This window comes from Choloepus didactylus, chromosome 17, assembly GCF_015220235.1.
Source record: "Choloepus didactylus isolate mChoDid1 chromosome 17, mChoDid1.pri, whole genome shotgun sequence".
Taxonomy (NCBI): domain Eukaryota; kingdom Metazoa; phylum Chordata; class Mammalia; order Pilosa; family Megalonychidae; genus Choloepus; species Choloepus didactylus.
This window is the reverse complement of record NC_051323.1, coordinates 58,715,936-58,736,307: the sequence shown is the minus strand read 5'-3', so window position 1 is coordinate 58,736,307 and position 20,372 is coordinate 58,715,936. Positions and strand designations below refer to the sequence as shown.

General features: G+C 41.3%; 1 protein-coding gene across 8 annotated transcripts in view; it reads left to right on the top strand.

The window, feature by feature from the left end:
- The window catches only part of RASGRP3 (RAS guanyl releasing protein 3), a 113,691-nt gene that overhangs the window by 81,118 nt on the left and 12,201 nt on the right, over positions 1 to 20,372 (top strand). For 7 of the 8 annotated variants that reach the window (XM_037806544.1, XM_037806547.1, XM_037806549.1 and 4 more), the window contains 5 exons: positions 1,944 to 2,021; positions 5,511 to 5,627; positions 9,818 to 9,933; positions 14,102 to 14,249; positions 19,434 to 19,470. In XM_037806544.1, the coding sequence (XP_037662472.1) occupies positions 1,944 to 2,021; positions 5,511 to 5,627; positions 9,818 to 9,933; positions 14,102 to 14,249; positions 19,434 to 19,470 (496 nt within the window). The remainder of the gene's footprint in view (positions 1 to 1,943; positions 2,022 to 5,510; positions 5,628 to 9,817; positions 9,934 to 14,101; positions 14,250 to 19,433; positions 19,471 to 20,372) is intronic. The other variant, XM_037806550.1, reaches the window with a different exon arrangement.

Below are 20,372 nucleotides of genomic sequence, written 5' to 3'. Positions count from 1 at the left end.
CCATTGCTCTCCCGACACAGAGATCCCAGGTCAGCTGCCATGTGTCACCACACATTTCCTTATTGAAGAGCTAAGAAGAAAGATAAATATTTGAGTACCAATGTCTGTATTGAAAGATGCCCCTCTCTTTTATGTGATGGCCTGGCTCCCAAGGCATTTGAATCTTGACCTGTGGACGGCTCCTCTCCTGGAGAAGGGGTGATGGCTAGTCAGGGGTGGTGAATGCAATGCCTGTTCTCTGAGCAGAGATTTGGGATCTGAAATGATGCTCAGGCAATTTTATGATAAAGTCTATTTTGTTATGTTTAGAAGAAACCGTAGGTGACGGAGTCTCAATATAGAAAATTCTTCATTTAAAGGTTATATTTAAAGGTTGTATTCAGTAGTTAGAGAAGTGCTTAGAATGGTCCCCGGAACACTTTAGATGGTTGATAAATTTTATCAAATGAATGGATGATTTCAACATAAATTTTACGATGACAACTTTTTTTTTTTAAATGAGGAAGAACAATTGAAAGCATCCTTTGTCTCTGAGTTTTCTCTTGCTTCCTCTTTCTTACTCCTTCCCCTCACTCCCACCCATATGTATTAGGCTTTTATTGTAAAACAAAATATGTTAAGATGAAAATTTTTATGACTAAATAGTCAAAGAAAGGGCCTAACACTTGGTTGTCTTCATTGCTGATGAAGTGGTGTAATTCATTGGGTGTCTTAACATGGAAGGGACATAGGTGGTATTTGTCCAGGCTTATTGTAAAGCTTCATGACTTCTGTCTAAGGCTTTATGATCTTATCCAGGCTCTCCAATCTTTGTCCAAGTTGTCGTCCTTGCTACAAGGACCTGCCTCTCTCTCTTTATGTGTCTGAGTCCTCCTAGTCAGGGCCCAGTTCACAAGTTCCTCCGCGAATCTGTTCTGATCATTTCAGCCTTCAGTAGCTTCTACCAATAATAATATTATTAATAGTAACAATAATAATAATAACATCCACAACACCAGTGACGTTTACTGAGACTTTATTGTGTACCAGGTCCTGTGCAAAGGACTTTATGTGCATTATTTCAGCGCATCCTGATAAAACTCCAGTTGGGTAGGGACTTGTATGATTATTTCCATTTTACAGATGCAGAAACAGAGCCTCAGAGAGGAAATAACTTGCTCAAGGTCACCAAAAGAGTGACAGGCTCAGCATTTGTTTATGCTTCTGTCCCCACTTCTAGCCTGGAAACATCAAGTGTCCCTGTTCTCTAGCTCAGTACTTATTTAGCACTGAGATGCTGCTCAAAAAATATTGTGGAGGAATTGAGACGATGACCACCCTAGGGTTAACTTTTTCTTTTTTTATTTCATTTTCCACCCTTCCATGCCATCTTTTTCATTTTTTGCATTTACTAATGTCTCAGTTTTCCAGGGCTGCTATGACAAATGACACACAATGGCTTGGCTTAAACAATAGGAATTTATTGGCTCACAGTTTTGGAGGCGAGAAGTCCAAAATCAAGGTATCCCCAGGCTGTGCTTTCTCCTGGAGTCTCAGCCCTCTGGTGATGGCTTAGGTGCAATCCCTGGGTTCCTTGGCTTGTACATGTGCCTTCGTCTCCGTCACATGGCAATCTCTCTCTCTCTCCTTTGGCTTTTCCTAACCGAGTGCATCTGAATTCCTTCTGCTTACAAGGAGTTTAGTCATATAAGATTAAGTCCCACCCTGATATGAAGATCTCAAGAAGATCTTCGAAGGTCCTATTTATAAATGAATAAATGAGTTCACACCTCCATGACTGTGGGTTAGGACATGAAGATATCTTTGTGGGGTCATGATTCATTCCATGTGGATGAATGGTGTTAGATATTGACATTACCCATTCAATATGAAAAATATTTCAGCAGTGTAAATAAATGGAGATGATCCAACATAGTTATTTATCCCTGCTAATTTTGTTGTAGCTTTCTCTGGACCTCTATCACACCGAGGATGATATCTATAAACTGTCACTTGTGCTGGAGCCCAGGAATTCTAAATCGGTAGGTATGGTTTTCTGAGAATCCGTGCCAAACACTGTTTTTGTCATTTATAGTAATTGGCCATTATAGTGGTGCTTTGTGTTCTAAAGAATGAAGAATTTTCATCTATATTATTCCCATTTCACTAACTAAACAGCATAACCCTGACAATTTGAGGATTATTTCTTCACATCAAAGGCTGGAAAGAGGAAGAATATCATTCACAGTTACTCCTTGTTAGTGTTTATCTTCTATTTGTTGTCTCCCCTCTGAGAAGTCACCAGTGTATAGGATCAAAAGAAAAAAAAATACAAATAATAACTGTCATCTTAGTTTTAAAGATCATTTAGGTGTTTCCAGGATTTATTTTAAAAGGTTTCAAAATAAAATCAGATTTCTTCTTTTAAGTACCCTGAGATAATTCACAAATTTCTCTACTACTAATAGACTGAGCTCAGAATTTCAGTATCACACTGGGTTGGCAGTGTCTCAGTTAATTGATGGATAACTCTTAGTAAAGAAACATTATATAATTATTATTATATAATTATATAATATAATTATTAAACCATTATTATTATAAAAGATTAAGGACACTGGGTCACTGAAGGTACACTGCTCATTAGTTTTACTAAGGAAACTATATTTTAGGTATGTTTTGTGATAATAAAAATAATACCTGGATAAATTTGAATTTTATAACAAAGATGAGGTTTGCATGTTGAAGAAAAAAATTGCTTCTTACAAACATATTTTGAGATCAGTTTTTGTATGATGCTCCCGTGTGCTAACTCCTTACCAGCTGAACTCTGTAGCACATTGTCAGTGATGCTGGGTGCTAAGTCTGGCCATCTGTTAACACCCACCGTGATTCTGAACCATGGAGCAAACGAGACAGAATGGCTGTGAGCTGTTCTGTGGACCTGGTAGGGGCTGTGTTTGAATCTGAGTCGGTTGACCTGGTCGCATCGTTCTTCCAAGAGTGAGAGCGGTGGCGCCGTCAGCACAGTCACCCTCCTGCAGAACAGAGCCTTGTGAGAACAGCTTCAGCCCAGACCAAGGAGGCATGGGAACCAGACTTTTCCAAGTTCCTATGACTAAGAGAGAGCTACAAAGAAAAGTAAAGTTTTGGAAAAAAATTTTTAAGCTCTTTCCTTATTGCATAGCTTTGGTGTGATGAACTTGATGGTGGCATGTTCTGCCACCCTGCAGGTGCACCCCTGGCATTTCCTTTACCTGTGGCCAGGTTCCTTAGTAGCTACCGTGTCTGACACCTGGCAAGGTGTCACGTGCATAGTGTCTCCTTAACTCTGTTCAGGAAACTTTGTGTCCTACGCCAGATCACATGCTAGTGGGAGAACTGGGATTCTGTCTCTGGTCAGCATCCACTTTTCCTACTGCCTGATGCCATCATTTTTCTGTCATCCCTCCTGTCGGGAACAGGGGAGGCATCACCAGTTAGCACCCTCACCTTCTTTGCACTCCTTTTGGTTTACTTTATTTTATTTTCAGGCTAAAATTTTGCCAATTGTGGAAGTATTCCATCCAATGCAGAAAAATCTTTATTTTGTTGTAAGCTTCCAAGGCTCCATTCAAGTGCTTGGATTCCTTTCTGCCTCTTCTCGGTGTTTGACAGGTGATGGGCTTGGTGTTTGACAGGTGATGATAACTAGAGGATGATATCCAGTCACAGCTACACTACTGAGCGCCTGTAGCTGTAATTTGCTTATGGTTGGTACTGACAGACCTCACCCCTCATCCCAGGGATTCTAACTTCTTCTGTTCACTGTGGTGCCCTTAGAGTCTCAGTAGTGTTTTCATGGCACCCTGAGGCCAAAGAAATACCTAACTCTTCCATTTATCAAATAATTAGGTCAAGCAACTTAATAAATATTTATGTTAAAACAACCTGGTACTCACTTGAAAAAAATAATACACATACATTGAAAGGGCAATATTATTATAAATTCATTCTTAAGTAACCAAAATGACATACTAGTAGATGTGTGTGCCTTTTGGGGACTGCACAGTTTCTTAAATCTTGGAATCAGGTTGGATACCACCATCCTCATTTCCTGTTTCACATCGAGTTTTTTTTTTTAAATCTTTTTTTTATTAGAGCAGTTGAAGGTTTATAGAAAAATCATGTAAAAGACACAGAGTTCTCATATGCTCTTGCCCCATCCCCATCTCCCACACAATGTTCTCTGTAATTAGCATTTTGCATTAGTGTCGTACCTTTGTTACAGTGAAACCATACTGTTATTGCCTGTTCATTTTTTGCTTCACAAGGGTTTGTTGTCATTGAAAGAAACTTAACACAGTCTAAAGGGCAAACTGAATTACTTGGAGCTAGTTGTTTTGTGTGGCGTCTGACAGATACTGAGGATTGCAGCATTTCCTTGGAAGGGTGAAGTATCTTGTGGCATCCCTGTGAGCCTGCGGCCACTTCCCAGAGCAAATTCAGTTTGGGAATCATGGGTTTGTCCTTTACCAGACCGCCATGATGAAGAGACTGACGGAAAGAGCCGTGGTGTGCGCGGGCACAGGTGTGAGTGTCTGTGAGTGTGCATGAACACATCCAAATGGCAGGTCACTTTTGTCCTGCTGCTGGTCCACAGGACACTGGACACCCCCTTCACAACACCAGGGACAGTCAGCCCTCACTACCAGGACTCTCACTCTCCCAATATTTGCTACCAACTCTTGCAAAAATATTTATCCCCAATTCATTACGGAATTAAAATCCTACTAAGGCTGGTTTGCTGCGTGGGTGCCAGTGAAAACGTTTACACTGTGCGAGGGTCGTAGGGAGAGGAGGGTACAAATACACAGCAGTCTCAGCTGGTCTCCCAAAAGGACCGTGTCCTTCGCTGGTCTTGTTTAGACACGTGCATTATCGCCATCATCTTCCCCACATTATTAAGTGAAAATGTCTTGCAAAGAATGTGGGGAAACCTGCAGAGAAAGCAAGTCCGTCAAAGAGGACTGGAGAAGCTGAACGATTAGCCGAAAAGTCAGACGTGGTTAAGCGTATCGATTCCGCTTATTGAGAGAGGGGCAGGCATAAAGACACGCGCAAGTATCCATCCATCCATTAGTTTGTCACCCATGTCAAGTGTTAGCTAAATAGTTAACTGGTATTTACATGTTTTGTATTATGCAAAAATACTAGATGGATTAGTATATAGACATTTAAGAATATTGTACTGATACTTGGGGAACCTGGATAGAATTTTTGGATGGGCTGGGAATGCATTATTTTTTTTCCATTTAAAATAATAAATTTAGGTAATTTCTCAGCAAAATCCACTATCCGAACATGAGTTTAGTTATAGGTTATATTCCATTAACAAAAGATGCCTGTGTTTGGTAAACATTTAAGTCCTACATAAATGTAAATTTTTATTGCTAGTGTTGATATACAGAGTTATATGTCTTCCTCAGTGCCCCTGTCCTAACTGCTTGAGGCCCCAGTTAAGGCTGGAAACTCTGTGTGTTTTCTGTCAGCAGCCTACCTCCCCTACGACCCCCACCAAGACTGTGGTGCCCCTGGAGTGGGCCTCAGGGGTGATGCTGAAGCCAGACCCCACGGTCATCAACAAGCACATAAGGAAATTAGTTGAGGTAAGTGGTTGAGGGAGAGTGAAGGGAGGGGGTATGTGGAAAGGCCCTTTGTCTCTTTCCAGAATATTCTGTGATTCCTCGGGAATAAGATGGAGTCCAAGAAAACAGTCTTCTGGCAGTGAGGAGCATGTCTTAGTTTGCCTGAGCTGATACCACAAATACCACAGAATGGTGTGGCTTAAAAGTGGGATTTTACTGGCTCATGGTTTGGAGATTAGAGAAGTCCAAAATGCAGATATCTGCAAGGATTGCTTTCCCCAAGACTTAGTGGTTTGGTACTGGCTGCCGGCACTCTGTGGGGTTCCTTGGCTTTCCTATTACATGGCAATGCCCTCTCCTTTCTCTTCCGGGTTCTCACTGACTTCCTGCTTCTCTTTAAAAGGCCTCCAGTCATTTGGATGAAGACATACCCTGGTTCAGCTGGGCCACACCTTGACTGAAAATAACATCTCTAATGAGTTCACACCCATAGGAATGCAAATTAAGACAAAGAATGTGTCTAAATTGGGGTACATAATTCAGTCCATCACAGAGCAATCTAGTAGGCACTTAGCTCTGCCTCAGAAAGGCCCACATCACCATCCCTTTCAGTCATCTTCCGTTTGCCCAAACATGCCCAGCGACTTCCAGCTCCCTCTCTTCACAGGCATTTGACACTTCTGTCACCAGCACTGCAATTGAGGGACTGTTTGGACATTAGAATCACATGTTAAATATCCACAGGGGTTCCAATAAAATGTCCATAAATGGATTACCTGAGGGCAGTGAAAATCCTGTAAGTTTCACAGTTTCTTCTGCTCTATTTGGGGGATCTGTGACATAACAGCACAATGCCATTTAGATCAGAAAAATCCCTTAAATGTAGGACAATTGTCAGTCAGAGTTTTCCATATAGAGAGAAAAGTAGAAGCACAATGGAAATGTCTCTGGCCCTGGAAATTTTATTCCTTGATAAAAATGTCCACTTTAATGGATTAGTCCACCTGTAGTGCAATAGGATTAAGTCTTAGGGATATACTGTCCTTTTTTGCTGTTTAAAGTAAAAGAAAGAATGTTCCACAAACTCAGATAATCCAGGGAACTAGGATGTGCAAAGAGAAAAATTTTTGGAGCATGTGAGGCAGTAAGGAAAAGATTAGGAAGGGTGGGGAGAGGATTTTTGGTGCAGGAAGGGGCTGAGAAGGCCATCAGGTCCATTGGAGGCTGGGAGTGATGTGATGAAACAGACCCAACTTCAGGTGGAAAGAGGGTCCAGGAAACTTTGGGGAATGCAAGGATAGAGATGCAGCTCAGGAGGATCTGGAACCAGGAAACAGAAAACAGAAGTACTCTGTCCCACTCTTGTCTCTGCTTTTCTCTGAGGCTCACTATATTCCCTCTTTCTGCAGATTGACTTTCTCTGCTCCCCACCCCCAGGGGAATCTCAGTCTCTCCCCTGCCTCCCTTTTTCTCTCTCCCCTGCCCCTCCCCTCCCCTTCTCTCCATTTCCAATTTCATGGGAAGGGACTCAAATCGACCCAGTTTGGATAAATTGCCTACCTGACACTTTAATGAAATAAGAGACTGGGCTGTATTATGAATTTCTATTCTAAGTTTTATTCCACAAAGAATCTTTTACTTGCAGCATAAATATGGATGTTTGATGATAAATAGTAGGCACTTTACAATAGTTCATTTTTAGGCTATTTAGTTATGGATAAGTATTGATAATCAGGACTTACAAAAAACATGCAGTGCTTTGTGGTTTTGCACAATTGAGTTATATATACGGCTAAAGTTGCCGTGGGACCACACAGTCGTATTTTAAATTAATTCATTCATTTAAGCCCTGCCTCTTTCAAAATACTTTTAAAGCAGCTTACAACATAGAACAATACAGTTAAAATAAAATAGGAACTATTGGGGAACAGGAGAAAGATGAACTGTAATTGGAATTTAGGTCAAACATGCATTTAAATACATGTGTTTACAGAGAGAACCTACAAATCTTTTTGAAAAAAGCAATTTAGCCGGGCAACGAAAAATCTTTTATCATGAAAGAAGAATAGAAAGTTTCACTTTTAGGCCTTGGTAATTCCACTTTTCAGGGAGGACCAGTAATAACAATTTGTTGATTTTCTTGCCTGACCTCTGGTGTCTCTCTCTCTCTCTCAGTATCTATCTATATATATGCATACATGATGCATGTCTTTGAGAAACTTAATTGTTTCTTTGGAAAGAAATCTTAGAAGTGGAATTGCTATGTCAGAGGGTAGACACTTCTTAAGGTTTGTTATGTATTGCCTGATTGTCCTCTAGAAAGACTGTTGCTATTTAGTTCTTCACCAACTTGATAAGAGAGTACCTTATTTTCTCTAACCTGAGAAGTTAAAAAAAAAAAAAGAGTTCCATTTGTTTTTCTATAATTATCAGCAGAGTTCAGCACCTTTCCATGTGTTTATCGGCCGTTTGATTTTTTTCTTTGGTGATTGCCTGTTTTACTGTTGTGTCTTTGCTCTCATATATGTCGCAAGTAGTTGTCTCTGTCATTAGTCTTTTAAATTTGTTAATTGAGCTTTTTTCAGCTCAGATATTTTGTATTTCATTGTAATAAAATCTTTCTCTCTATGGCTCTGACTTCTATGTGACGCTTAGATCCTTTCCTTCAAAGATGATAAAAATGTGCAACATATTTTCATCTATTTACCTTTAGTAATTTTAGTTTTATTTTTATAGTAAAATATTTAATGATCTAGAATTTAGTTTGAGGGCATTTTATTTTGTAAGATGATATCCAGTTAACCCAACACCAATTATTGGATGACCCATAATTTCCCTGTGGATTTGGAAAGATCCTTATTGATATACTGAAAAGATCCTTTTTTGATATACTGAATTCCCATAGAGACATGGGTCTCTTTCTGGACTCTGCTTCCTCTGGTAGGTTCCATTACCATATAGTTTTGATTGTAACTGTGCAGAATATTTGATTTCTGATAGGGCACCCCCCTTCCCCCATTACTCCTCACCTTAAATAATTCTTCTGCTGATCTTAACATGTTCACTTCTATTGGAACTTTTGAGTCGATTTGTTCATTTAAAACAGATCTCCAATGGGATTTTGGTTACAATTACACTAAATGTATGCTTTAATTTTTTAGATAATTACCATATAAAGCTTTATTTTCTGTTGTCATGGTATTGGGATTTGTGAATTCACCAAGCTTAACACTCACTTTACTGTTCCAGTTTGCTAATGCTGCCAGAATGCAAAACACCAGAAATGGATTGGCTTTTATAAAAGGAGTTTATTTGATTACAGAGTTACAGTCTTAAGGCCATAAAGTGTCCAAGATAAGGCATCAATAATCAGGTACCTTCACTGGAGGATGGCCACTGGTGTCTGGAAAACCTCTGTTAGCTGGGAAGGCATGTGGTTGGCGTCTGCTCCAAAGTTCTGGTTTCAGAGTGGCTTTCTCCCAGGACATGCCTCTCTAGGCTGCAGTTCCTCGAAAATGTCACTCTTAGTTGCTCTTGGGGTGTTTGTCCTCTCTTAGCTTCTCTGGAGCAAGAGTCTGCTTTCAACAGCCGTCTTCAAACTGTCTCTCTTCTGCAGCTACTCTCTCAGCTTCTGTGCATTCTTCAAAGTGTCCCTCTTGGTTGTAGCAAGCTCACTCCTTCTGTCTGAACTTATATAGTACTCCAGTAAACTAATCAAGGCCCACACTGAATGGGTGGGGCCACACCTCCATGGAAATTATCTGATCAGAATTATCACCTACAGTTGAGTGGGTCACATCTCCATGGAAACACTCAATCAAAGAATTACAATCTAATCAACACTAATACATCTGCCCACACAAGACTGCATCAAAGATAATGGTGTTTTGGGGGACATAATGCATTCAAACCACACACTCACCTTCAGGTCTCCAGGTCTCAGTTTAGCCCTCTCCTTCTCCAGGGTGCCTTCCTCAACCTCCCTTCTTTCCCCTCGACACTCTCCTCCAACCCTCTCTTTGGGGCTTGGAATTTATCTGCAGCAAAATGCTCATCTTGTTATCCTACAAAGGCTACTTGATTCCGTTATTTCCCACTAGCTTCTAAGCTCCTTGATGGACAGGCTAATGTGCTAGTCACCCTTGCTCTCCCAAGAAGAAGTTCAGAGCCTTGCTCACAGTCATTTAATAAATACTGTCTTTCATTTGCAGTCTGTGTTTAGAAACTATGATCATGACCATGATGGATACATCTCCCAAGAGGACTTTGAAAGTATCGCCGCCAATTTTCCCTTCTTGGACTCCTTCTGTGTGCTGGACAAAGATCAGTAAGTCTTAATTTTGCTATATTTTAATGTCGCTGTCCTAATGCAGAAAACTCTTATCAGTGGAGAGGAGGGAAACCTTTAATTTATGTCTCAGCAGTTTTGAAACTATTGCTTCCATGAGATGAGTCAAATATATTTTTTCTGGGTGTACTTGAACATGACCGACTGGATGGGATCATAGGATGGGCATGTCATTGGCGTTGAGCCTGAAAGCTCATTCCCAGGTTAGCCTGGCTCCCCATTTCCAATGTTACTTCTGCTTGGCTATTCCACCAACCCCTAAATGTCCACCAAAAGGGAACAGAGGCGAAATATACTTAAATCTAGTCTGGGAGAGTGCTCAGCATGAGTGGACCTGAAGGCAATCTTAAAACACATTGAGTCAGATTTCTTTAGATTATTTATGATCTTCCTGAAAGCAGGTGTTAGCCAAGAAATGTCAATACTTGGTTTTCTCTTTTGGTTGATCAAAGGTTGTCTAGATAAAGAAAGAAAAAGTGTATTTATATTCAGCTTCAAATCCTTCCTGAAAAATTAAAACTGATTTCAGAGGCTAAAATCCAGCTCATTAAAAGAATAATGATTTTTAAAAAAATCATTGCTGACACAGCATAATGTTAATAATTTGATCGCTTAATTTTTAGTTGTGTGAGATTAATTGCTAATTTGACAATCATCTGAAATTAAATGCTGGATTTTATAATGGTGACATGTCCAAATCCTATCACATTTAAATCCCCTGATATTTTTCTTGGTTGGGCATTTTTTTAAAAATGAAATCTGTAAGTAATTCAACACACCAAGGAAAGTCTTGTACTTTTGGCATAAGTGTTTTAAATCCTTAAATTCACCTTCATTACATAACCAGAACAGAGAATACTTTTTAAATAAATTAATTTATTAGAGACATAACCTCCTTTTCAAAGTAAAACTTAAGAAACCTGCTAATTACCCACTTCTTCCCTTAGTTTTGTTTTTAGTACTGACATGCAAATAGGACTGGACTTGAAATCACTTCCCAGGCTTCATTTCTTTCCTCTGCTGATTTTGTTAGCTCAGCTGCCCTCAGTAGGATGGCTTCAGAAAACCCATGGAAGTAATGCATAATAGTTCTAATTTCCCAGCTACCATTTTTCTCCCTCTCCCCTTTCTTCTCCCCCTCCCTCTCCTTCTTTCTTTAAGAATGAGGGTTTGACCTATTCATCAACCACATCAACTTTTTTGTCAAACAGTGAGATACCTTAAACTAACATCTCAAAGTTTGCCTTGGCTAACCTTGGCAAAGTTTCTAGTGGTTTAGGAAAAGCTAATGGAGAAAGTCTTTTCTCCAGATTATTGTTTTTCAAACCATCTTCCATAGAAATAGCTACTAATTTGTATTTTTGAAAAAGGAATTAATTAATCAAAGTTGTGAAATAGTGGTCAATCTAATTAAATAGGTGTTTTTACTGCACAACTTCCCAGAAATTTTAATAGGCTAATGTACACTATGCCTCTTTAAGAGGGAGATGGGACAATGTACTGTTTCACAAATTTATTTGTATAAATAAATGTCCCCATTTATTTATCCAATACCCTCCCCCACCCTGTCCCTATTAATATCTCGAGGATCTGTTTTCTCACAAAGTGCTCTTTGGGAACTGTTGTTTTAGGGGATACTTAATTTTAAATATGCCTCCCATGGATTTTTAGGCCATATTGGGAAATTTCATTGCTTCAGTGACCACATAAAACTTCTTGGTTCATTCAGATTGAAATCCTTTCAAAACTCTACTTAGAGACCAGAGAAAATCTGTTCCCTTGGTTACCAGAGGGATGCAAATGTGAGTGAAAATAGGCTCTGGGGCAGTGCTGGGGCCAGCCCAGATGGCATGGTACCCACGGGAACTGGTCAGGCCATCTTGGGAACTGATGGGTCAAGGGATGATGTGTGAAAACCTGCACCATGAACCAAGGAGCATGGGATATTTCCAGGTGTATTTGTTAGGTATTGTCAGCTTCCAAAATAGATAAGCCCCAAACTTTCAGGAGCTTGACACAGTAGCATTCTCCTTCCTGGTGATTCAGGGACTAGGTTCCTTCTTTCATTGGCTCTTCAGTTCTCCAGAGTCCTGGGGTCCCTTGCATTCATCTGGCAGATGAGAGAAGAGAGGGTGGAGAAGCTGACAGCTCCTTTCCTTCTTTGGTCAGAAGTATGGCACATCATGTCTCTTCACATTCCCTTGGTGGCTCATCTTCACACGGTTTCCACCTAGATTCAAGAAGGGCTGGGCAGCTACTTTTCAGCGGTAGTTCTATATGATGAAGGATGGAGCATATGCCAGGCAATAAGCATTGTTCCTCCTTGCTCTGTCAATTAAGCTGTGAAAAGGCCTAAGCCAGGGTTACTGCCTGGTGGGTGAGCTCCAGGGGGCCCTGTTCACTTTGAGTTCTGCTGGTTGGTGCCCCTGGGGTTGTGTGACTTGGTGGTGCTGTCCCAAGCCTATATATCCCTGTTCTTCTTGAGTGTAGTCCTGCCACAGAACTGTGTTCCTTATGTGTGCTTCTGATTAAATGCAGGTGTTACAGGAGATAATTTGCTCTTCTTGACATGGGAAGACCCTGTGACACTTCCATTTTATTAAACTGTGAGCATTATTAAAGTTATCTTGCATAAGAGGTGAGAAAGGGATCTTAAACTTTCATGCCATGGAGAAATTACGGTATTGCTAATAGCAATAAGGAGCACCAGGCAAAGACTATCCAGGTAAGAAAGACAAGAAGTTGGGTTTAGATTTTGAAAGGAGAGTGGACCACCTAGGAAGAGAGGTCTTGTAAGTTGTTGAACTTGAGGTTACCGACATTCAGGAGGACAGTGAGAGCTGGAGATGGAGATTGTTATATCTTCTGGAGTGTTGAGTGTGCAGGCAATTCCTGAGGGGAAGGTTTAGAGGGAGGTGAGCACGGGCCTCGGGTACTGCCCTCCCTAAATGTAGACACTGAAAGGAAGAAGCAGACTGTGCAGAAGTGAGAGGAAAGAGGAAAACCAGGGCTGTGTGGAATCACAGGAGTCCACGGAGGAGACAGTGTCAAAAAGGAGGACATGTGTCCTCGTGTCATGTGCTGCCCATGGGGTCAACAATTGAAGGAATGAGAAGAGATCACTGAGGGTGTCCTTGGTAACAGTTGCAGTAGAAAGGCAGGATTAGAAGCCTGATTACAGACGGTAAAGAGTAATTGAAGGAAACGGAAAAAAAGTGTCAATAAATATTCTTTTTGAGAACTTTGGGGATAAGACAAGGAAGAGAAAAAAGACAAGTATTGGAGACAGCAAGAGGATTGAGGAAATAGATTTTTTGGAGACGTAGTCCTGAGCTTATCTGTAAACAGAGGAAGAAATAGTTGAAGAAACTGGGCAAAAACTGGATGGAGCAGTGTCCTGTAGAGGCTGGAGGGTGAGGATGGGATCATCACTTCCTTTGAGATAGGAGGGAACCCAAGAGATGAAAAAGGAGCTATAAGGGCATTGTGAATTGATAATAAGGGAGGTGCGATCTCCATCACAAGCTGATATAGAGAGAAGGCCGTGTGAAGCTCTCCTGTGTCAACTGGGTTGGATCTCTTTGGTAAACAAGAAGGATATGTGGTGATTATGGATTAGAGACATGGGTGGACCTGAAGATTTGTCCTGTGTGGAGAAGACTTGGATGAATTGCTTTGGCAAATGTGTTGTGAGCCAGTAAGACATGAATAAAAAGATCACCAATGGCAGAGACCTGGATGACATCGGGTTGAATGAATTTGAGAATGGTGGGCCAAGTTATCACAGTTTCTTGCCTTTCTCCAATAGTCTGACGCCTACAGACCCTATTGCCAGGCTGATACTAGAGAAGAAATGCCCTTATGGAAGCTATTCTTCACTAATAAAGGAGACTTTCTCTGCTATGGTGCAAAGGCCTCATGTGCATTGGATGTGGTCCTGTCCACACACACAGACCATCTTCTTACCGAGCAAGGCATTTGGCACCTGAAGTTGTCCTTCAGATTCCTCCCCTCCTCTCAGATATAACAGATAAGGGAACGTCTCCCACCTGCTTTTGGCCACAAAGGTTTGGGAGGTGGGTAAAGTGTGGGGCTACTTAGCACTATGGTATTCAAAGATCCCTCCCTTCTTTGATTCTCTTAACAGGGATGGCCTAATTAGTAAAGATGAAATGATGGCTTACTTCCTGAGAGCAAAGTCTCAACTACACTGTAAAATGGGACCAGGATTTGTCCATAATTTTCAGGAGATGACCTATCTCAAGCCAACTTTCTGCGAACACTGTGCAGGATTTGTAAGTCTGTTGTCCATCGTTTTCTCTTGTATGTAGTTGTTTATGCAGCATTCTGGGAAGGTAGGAAAATGATACATTAAATAGAGCCCATTGTCTGCCTTGGGTCAGAAGTCAAACACGATGGCTCCCTGAATTAAATTAAAACAAGAAAAAGTTCTGTGGGCTTTGCTATGCTCTAGGAATGCGGGACTGGCACAGATGGGAAAGGCAGGTGGAGAAGGCAACATGTCGCTGAGTCCCTGCCCGAGAAAGGCGTCAGCTCAGAAGCCCTGGCATTCGTCACTAATATTCATGAGCATTTGCGATTAAGGGGAGCATGTATCTTCCCCAGTTCCTTCTAGTTCTCATTTCACATGGTGTTAGTTACCAGCAATCCATCATGGCATGGCTCAATCATTCGCATCTCAAAAATGGGAAAAAAAATCTTTCTGGAGAGAAGATGGTTATAACAATAACATTTACTCAGCATAGTGGAGTAGTTCCTCAGACATTAGTGTAATTAATCCTCATAACAAGCCTTTGAGGTGCACATTTTACTCTCCCCTTTTTGCCAGTGAAGACAAGGAGGCGCAGAGAGGATGACCCCGAGTCCTCAGGATTGCACAGCTAATAGTCATCAGAGCCTGGACTCTTCTGACTGAATCCCGTGCTCTACCTGACCACTGAAACAAGTGAAGTCATGCATTTCATTCCCCCACATTTGATAGTTCCTTGAGGTCAGTTTTTGGCCTTGGTCTTAAACATGGACTCCTGGGCTCTGAATGTCTTCCAGTTGATACCCAAGTTAAATAAGATAGATAGTGCGGTCTTCCGAATAACCGTGGGTGAGCCAGCACCTGAGGAGAATGACTGCTGCTCCTTTTTCTAGATGCCAGATGTAGTATTTATTTGACGGTAGTGCCACTCCATTCACTTGTATTGAATTTGGTACTGATACCATGTGCTACCGCTAAGTTATGTTTTTCCCATCCAGTGCTTGAAGAACTGGTTTGGGGAGGCTTGTGAACAGCAGATTGTGTTCATCCACACACCCTTCTGAGTATGGACAGTGGTTACCTCAAAGACGGCCCAAGTGGCTGTAATGGCTGAAGTGGTTAAAGGGCAAGGCCAGGCTAACCAACTCTCTTCATCCTCCCAGGGAAGGAGAGGCTCTTCTGTCTGTATTGCCTCTGGGGTTGGATCACTAGACCATTCTGTCACAAAACAAATACATCTCCTTTGTCACGTGTCCCTAGTCTCTCTATTCTGGTGGGTATTTTTGGGAGTATCTAGACCCGAAAAATACTGACGTGGGCTGGGGCCATGTGTAATACTCTTCTGTAGGGTAGAACCAAGTGAGCTCAGCCAAAAGTCAGGTTTACATATCTGTTACCTGGTGGAGTGGGGGAATCTGAAGGTTCTTATCAAGTCACTATGTCTGGCCTGTGCTGTCCTGTTCTCTTGCCTTCTGCCTCCCTTCTGCACAGGCAGGGGTTCTACAGATGCAGCCGGGTGGTCTTTCTTGGGAGTCTCCACAGACTGCCTCTGACTCCTCAGAGAAGAGGTGCTGGTGCCATGTTCTTAATGCAGCTGTGATGAGGTAGAAAGCTCCAGACTCGGCCCTTGGAACCCCAAGTTTGAATCTCAGTTCTGACTAAGCCAGTTCTAACTGACTGGGTGACCCTGACCAAGTTATTGCCCCCCTCTGGGGTGTCTGTTTTCCATCTCTAACAGGGAGTTAATACTTACCTGCTGGATCGTTGTGATGATTACATGACATCAGACTGGTGCGTGTCACATAATCACCTGGAGTAAATATTTCTTTTGTTAGTGTTCCTCAATACTTTTGGAGTTAAATTTAGATTATCCCATTTAAAAATTTTATAACCCTTTTTATTTTTTTAAGTTTTAATTTTTTGTAATTAGAGAAGTTGTAGGATTACAGAAAAAAAAATGCATAAAATACAGCGTTCTCACATGCCACTCTATGATTAACACCTTGCACTAGTGTAGTACATTTGTTACAATTGATGAGAGAACATTTTTAACATTGTGCTATTAACTATAGTCCATGGTTTAACTTAGGGTTCACTGTTTGTGTGGTACTGTCCTATGCTTTTTTAAAGAATTTTCTTTATTCTAGTAACATATATACAACCTAAAATTTCCCCGTTTAACCATATGCAAATATGTAATGCAGCACTGTTAATTCTGTTCATGATGTTGTGCTACCATCACCACCATCTGTTACCAAAGCTTTTCCATCAACCCAAATGGAATCTTTGAACAATTTAAGTATTAATTTCCTATTTCCTATCCCCACCCAGCCCCTGGTAACCTATGTTCTAATTTCTGACTTTATAAGTTTGCTTATTTTAATTATTTCATATCAGTGAGATCATATAACATTTGTCCTTTTGTTTCTGGCTTATTTCATTTGACATGATGTTGTTAAGGCTCATCCATGTTGTCAAATGTATCAGAACTTCATTCCTGTTTATGGCTGAATAATATTCCATTGTGTGTATATGTCACATTTTGTTTATCCATTCATCTGTTGATGAACACTTGGGTTGCTTCCACCATTTGGCAATTGTGAATAATGCTGCTATGAACATTTATGTGAAAATATCTGTTTGAGACCCTGCTTTCAGTTCTTTTGGGTATATACCTGGAAGTGTGATTGCTGAGTCATAAGATAGTTCTATACTTAGCTTTCTGAGGAACCCCCAAACTGACTTCCACAGCAGCTGCATCATATTACATTCCCATAAATGATGAATGAGTGTTCCTATTTCTCCACATCCTCTCCAACACTTGTAATTTTCTGTTATTTTTCAAAATATATTCCATTTCAATGGTACAGTTTTATTTGATCTTGATTCACACACACAGAAAAAGTGCATTGGATTTTCAAAAGGGATTTGTATAAGCATAACTCCATGGCCTTGTCAGTGAAAGGGATTGTTAGAGAATGCAAGGAACTATTTTCCAATGTCTGGACCATCTGCTTTTGAAAAAATTCCATTTTAATTGTACAGAAAATAAATGGACACACCTTGCCCTGCAATACATTTATTTTAGCATTAGAAACCTAGGACTGAAAGAGTTCCGTCAATTCCCTTATAGATGAAGAGACTGAGGTTCAGAGAAATTACATGACTCTCCCATGGTCACATGGATCCTTAGCAGCAGGACTCTGACTCACACTCAGGTCTCCTGACTCCCAGCCCAGTGCTCCTCACACCACAAACAGTTGCCCCAAACCTTTTCACACCCGTGGTCTCTCAGAGGACTGTGGGAAGACCTCCTGCACACCCATCTCCAGGAGGGTCCCCTCCATGTCCTTGGCTGGCACGCTGACCCAGTGCCCCTTCCTGCCTCATGTCCTCTCCCTTACTCATGTCCTTAAGTAAGCATTAGCAAGTGATGTCCTGGCTTCCCCTTCTGATAGGACTTTTGCTTGACTGTATCTTTTTTTACAGTTCCTGCAGCTATGCTAATAATGTTCCACATCAAGATGTTAAGATGCCTCTTCTTAAACTTTGTTCTTTCTTGTTCCAGCCCAGTGGGCCTTCCTTCACACACAAAACACCTAGGAGCAATGGCATCCGGTCTTTTCCTCAAATAACATATTCTTATTTCCCTACTTAGGAATTAAATGAGTTAATATATGTATAGAGCTTAACACTCGCACATAGTGAGAGTTCAATAAATGTTAACTGCCGTTGCTGTTATTGTTACTATTATGGCCAGGCACTTTCCTTGCGGAGAGAATTTCATCTCACTACAAAGTAGTCCATGATGTGGGACTTTGTACATTATTTAATTTCTCTGGGTCTTTGCACTCACCTCCTACTGCAGGGAAGCAAACTAGGTTACCTTAGAGATCCTTACAGCCCTTGACATGACGGGATCGTCCTGACCATTCACTTCCCGCTTCTCTGTCTACCCCTTCTCCATCCCCTGATCACCCAGGCACACAGGCTGTGCTTCTAGTTAGTTGTCAGTAATTTTCCCTGTCCCCAGGGTGAAGTGTCCCCCTTTCCCAGGAGGCACTAGCATTTTAATAATGTATTCTGAAGAACCAAATAATTTTGAGGGATCAAAGGAATCGCTCCCCATTGGTGGTATTTCCTTGTCAGAAAGAGAGAAGGGGCAGCCTTCTTAGCCTGCATCACTTCCCACTGGCAGCTCTTACTCTTCTTAGGAGACCGTGATGCCCATACCGGGGCATTGTTCGCCTGTAATATATTGTGAGTGGCACACCCTCACCCCAGCAGATCATGCAACCCTGTTCTTTGAAAATCATTTTATTACATCGACAACCATCACGTAACCTAACCTCCAGCTGGAGCTAAGCCCATTTCATTCATGAGTAACTGTGTGTTTCTGGCATCCTCTTACCTCCATGCAAGTGTGGTGGGTAGGCCCAAGAAAGGACATGGCAAGTCCTTGTAAGCTCCCTTCCTCATGGGGTTTACAGTCTGTCAGGAGGGCTAAGACATGACTACCACGTGATGCCCATGGACCGCCTGGGCAAATGGTGCCTCTGGAGCTGCAGGCCCTGGGATCTCTTCTGCAGCCCTCACCGGCCGTGTGCATGTCCCTAACTCCTGGTGAAAAGGATCTGAGTATCTCCCACAGCCCTGGTTCAGACCAAACAAAGCAAATGTGCAGAATGACTGCAAGAATAAATATTAGGCCCTTTTCTTTTCTGTATTCCTTTAAAGTGCAAGTACTACTCAGTAAATTACCTAGTAAAGTCCAGATGCTTTGGTGTGAAGTGCATGTCTTCGATTGCTTTTTTTCCCATAGAGGAAGCCGAGAGCAGCTAGTGCCATCACGAGAAGGCAGAGGGGGAGATAGGGGCTTCCGAAGACCAAGTGTCTGTTAACACAGTGAATTTTGCTGAGTGTGCATCGTGCGAAAGTCCAATACATGCACTGACTTTAGCTTCCCATCCTGGCTCCCATTTGGCTCCTAGAAAGAAAAGGGAAGCAAAACTCCTGTTCTCACCCCAGCTGGGGTGGGCTGGGAGGGGCTCTCTCCCACAGGAAGGGTGTTGAGAGCAGCCACATCCTGTTTGTGCTGCTCATCCTGCTTCCCAGCACTTCCTGCTTTCTGGCCTTTTCTTCCCTTCCAGATTTCTCTTCAGATTCCCTGACTTTCCTTTGTCTTTTTGTTCTGTTTTTATTTTTACAGCTCTGGGGCATAATCAAGCAAGGATACAAATGCAAAGGTAAATAAATGTTATTTTCTTAAAATTTTAAAAATGGGATATTTTGGGCAGGAATCAGATAAACCTGATTAAACCACAAAAGCCCTTGGCATCAGTGAGAACTGGAGTCTTTTAGGCCATTGGTAATTGAAGAGTTAATGTGTCCAAGAAAGGACTCCTTGGAGTTTTTTTAGTTAAAATTTGAATTTTATAGCTTGTTACCAGAAGACAGGACACCATCTCTTACTATCCTGCCTAAATCTAACCCCATCTCTAATGTCTCTTGTGAATCATGAGCATCCGGTTAAGTTGGGTATTCTGAGGTGGGATAGGCCTAGCTGAAATACCATATATAAGAATTTTTTCCTTCAAGGCAAAAAAACACATGCTTATTTCTGTAAAATGTACCTAGTTCTCCCCACACTCACAAATCATCAGCTGCATGATTTCTCTACAAGATCATATAGCTGATGATGAGAAAAGAAAAGGCGCAATCTTCAAACTTTTGTCCCTTTCAATTAATTGGTTCATGCATCTCCCGTTTAATTTAAATTTGTAAATAATTGAACGAGTATCTACTTGATAAATGCAATATGCATGCATATTAAGCTGTATTTAGGAGGTATATCACTATTTGTGTATATAAGATTATTATACATTATTGGCATTTAATTTAAGATGCCACTAGGTATTTTATGTAGACTTTACACTGGTTCTTTTAAGAATCTGATAGTGTGCTTGACAAATATAATAAAGCGACAAGAGGAAACATCTTACAGAATGCTTTCAGATTAGAGCTGTTCCCCAGTGATGCCTTTTTTCGCCAGCATCTTCCAGAATGTCATCCTCCTTAGCTTGAGCAGAGAGCTTCCGATCCCTGATGGGAGCCACCCTTTAGTGTTTAGAGAACCTACTTTACTTCT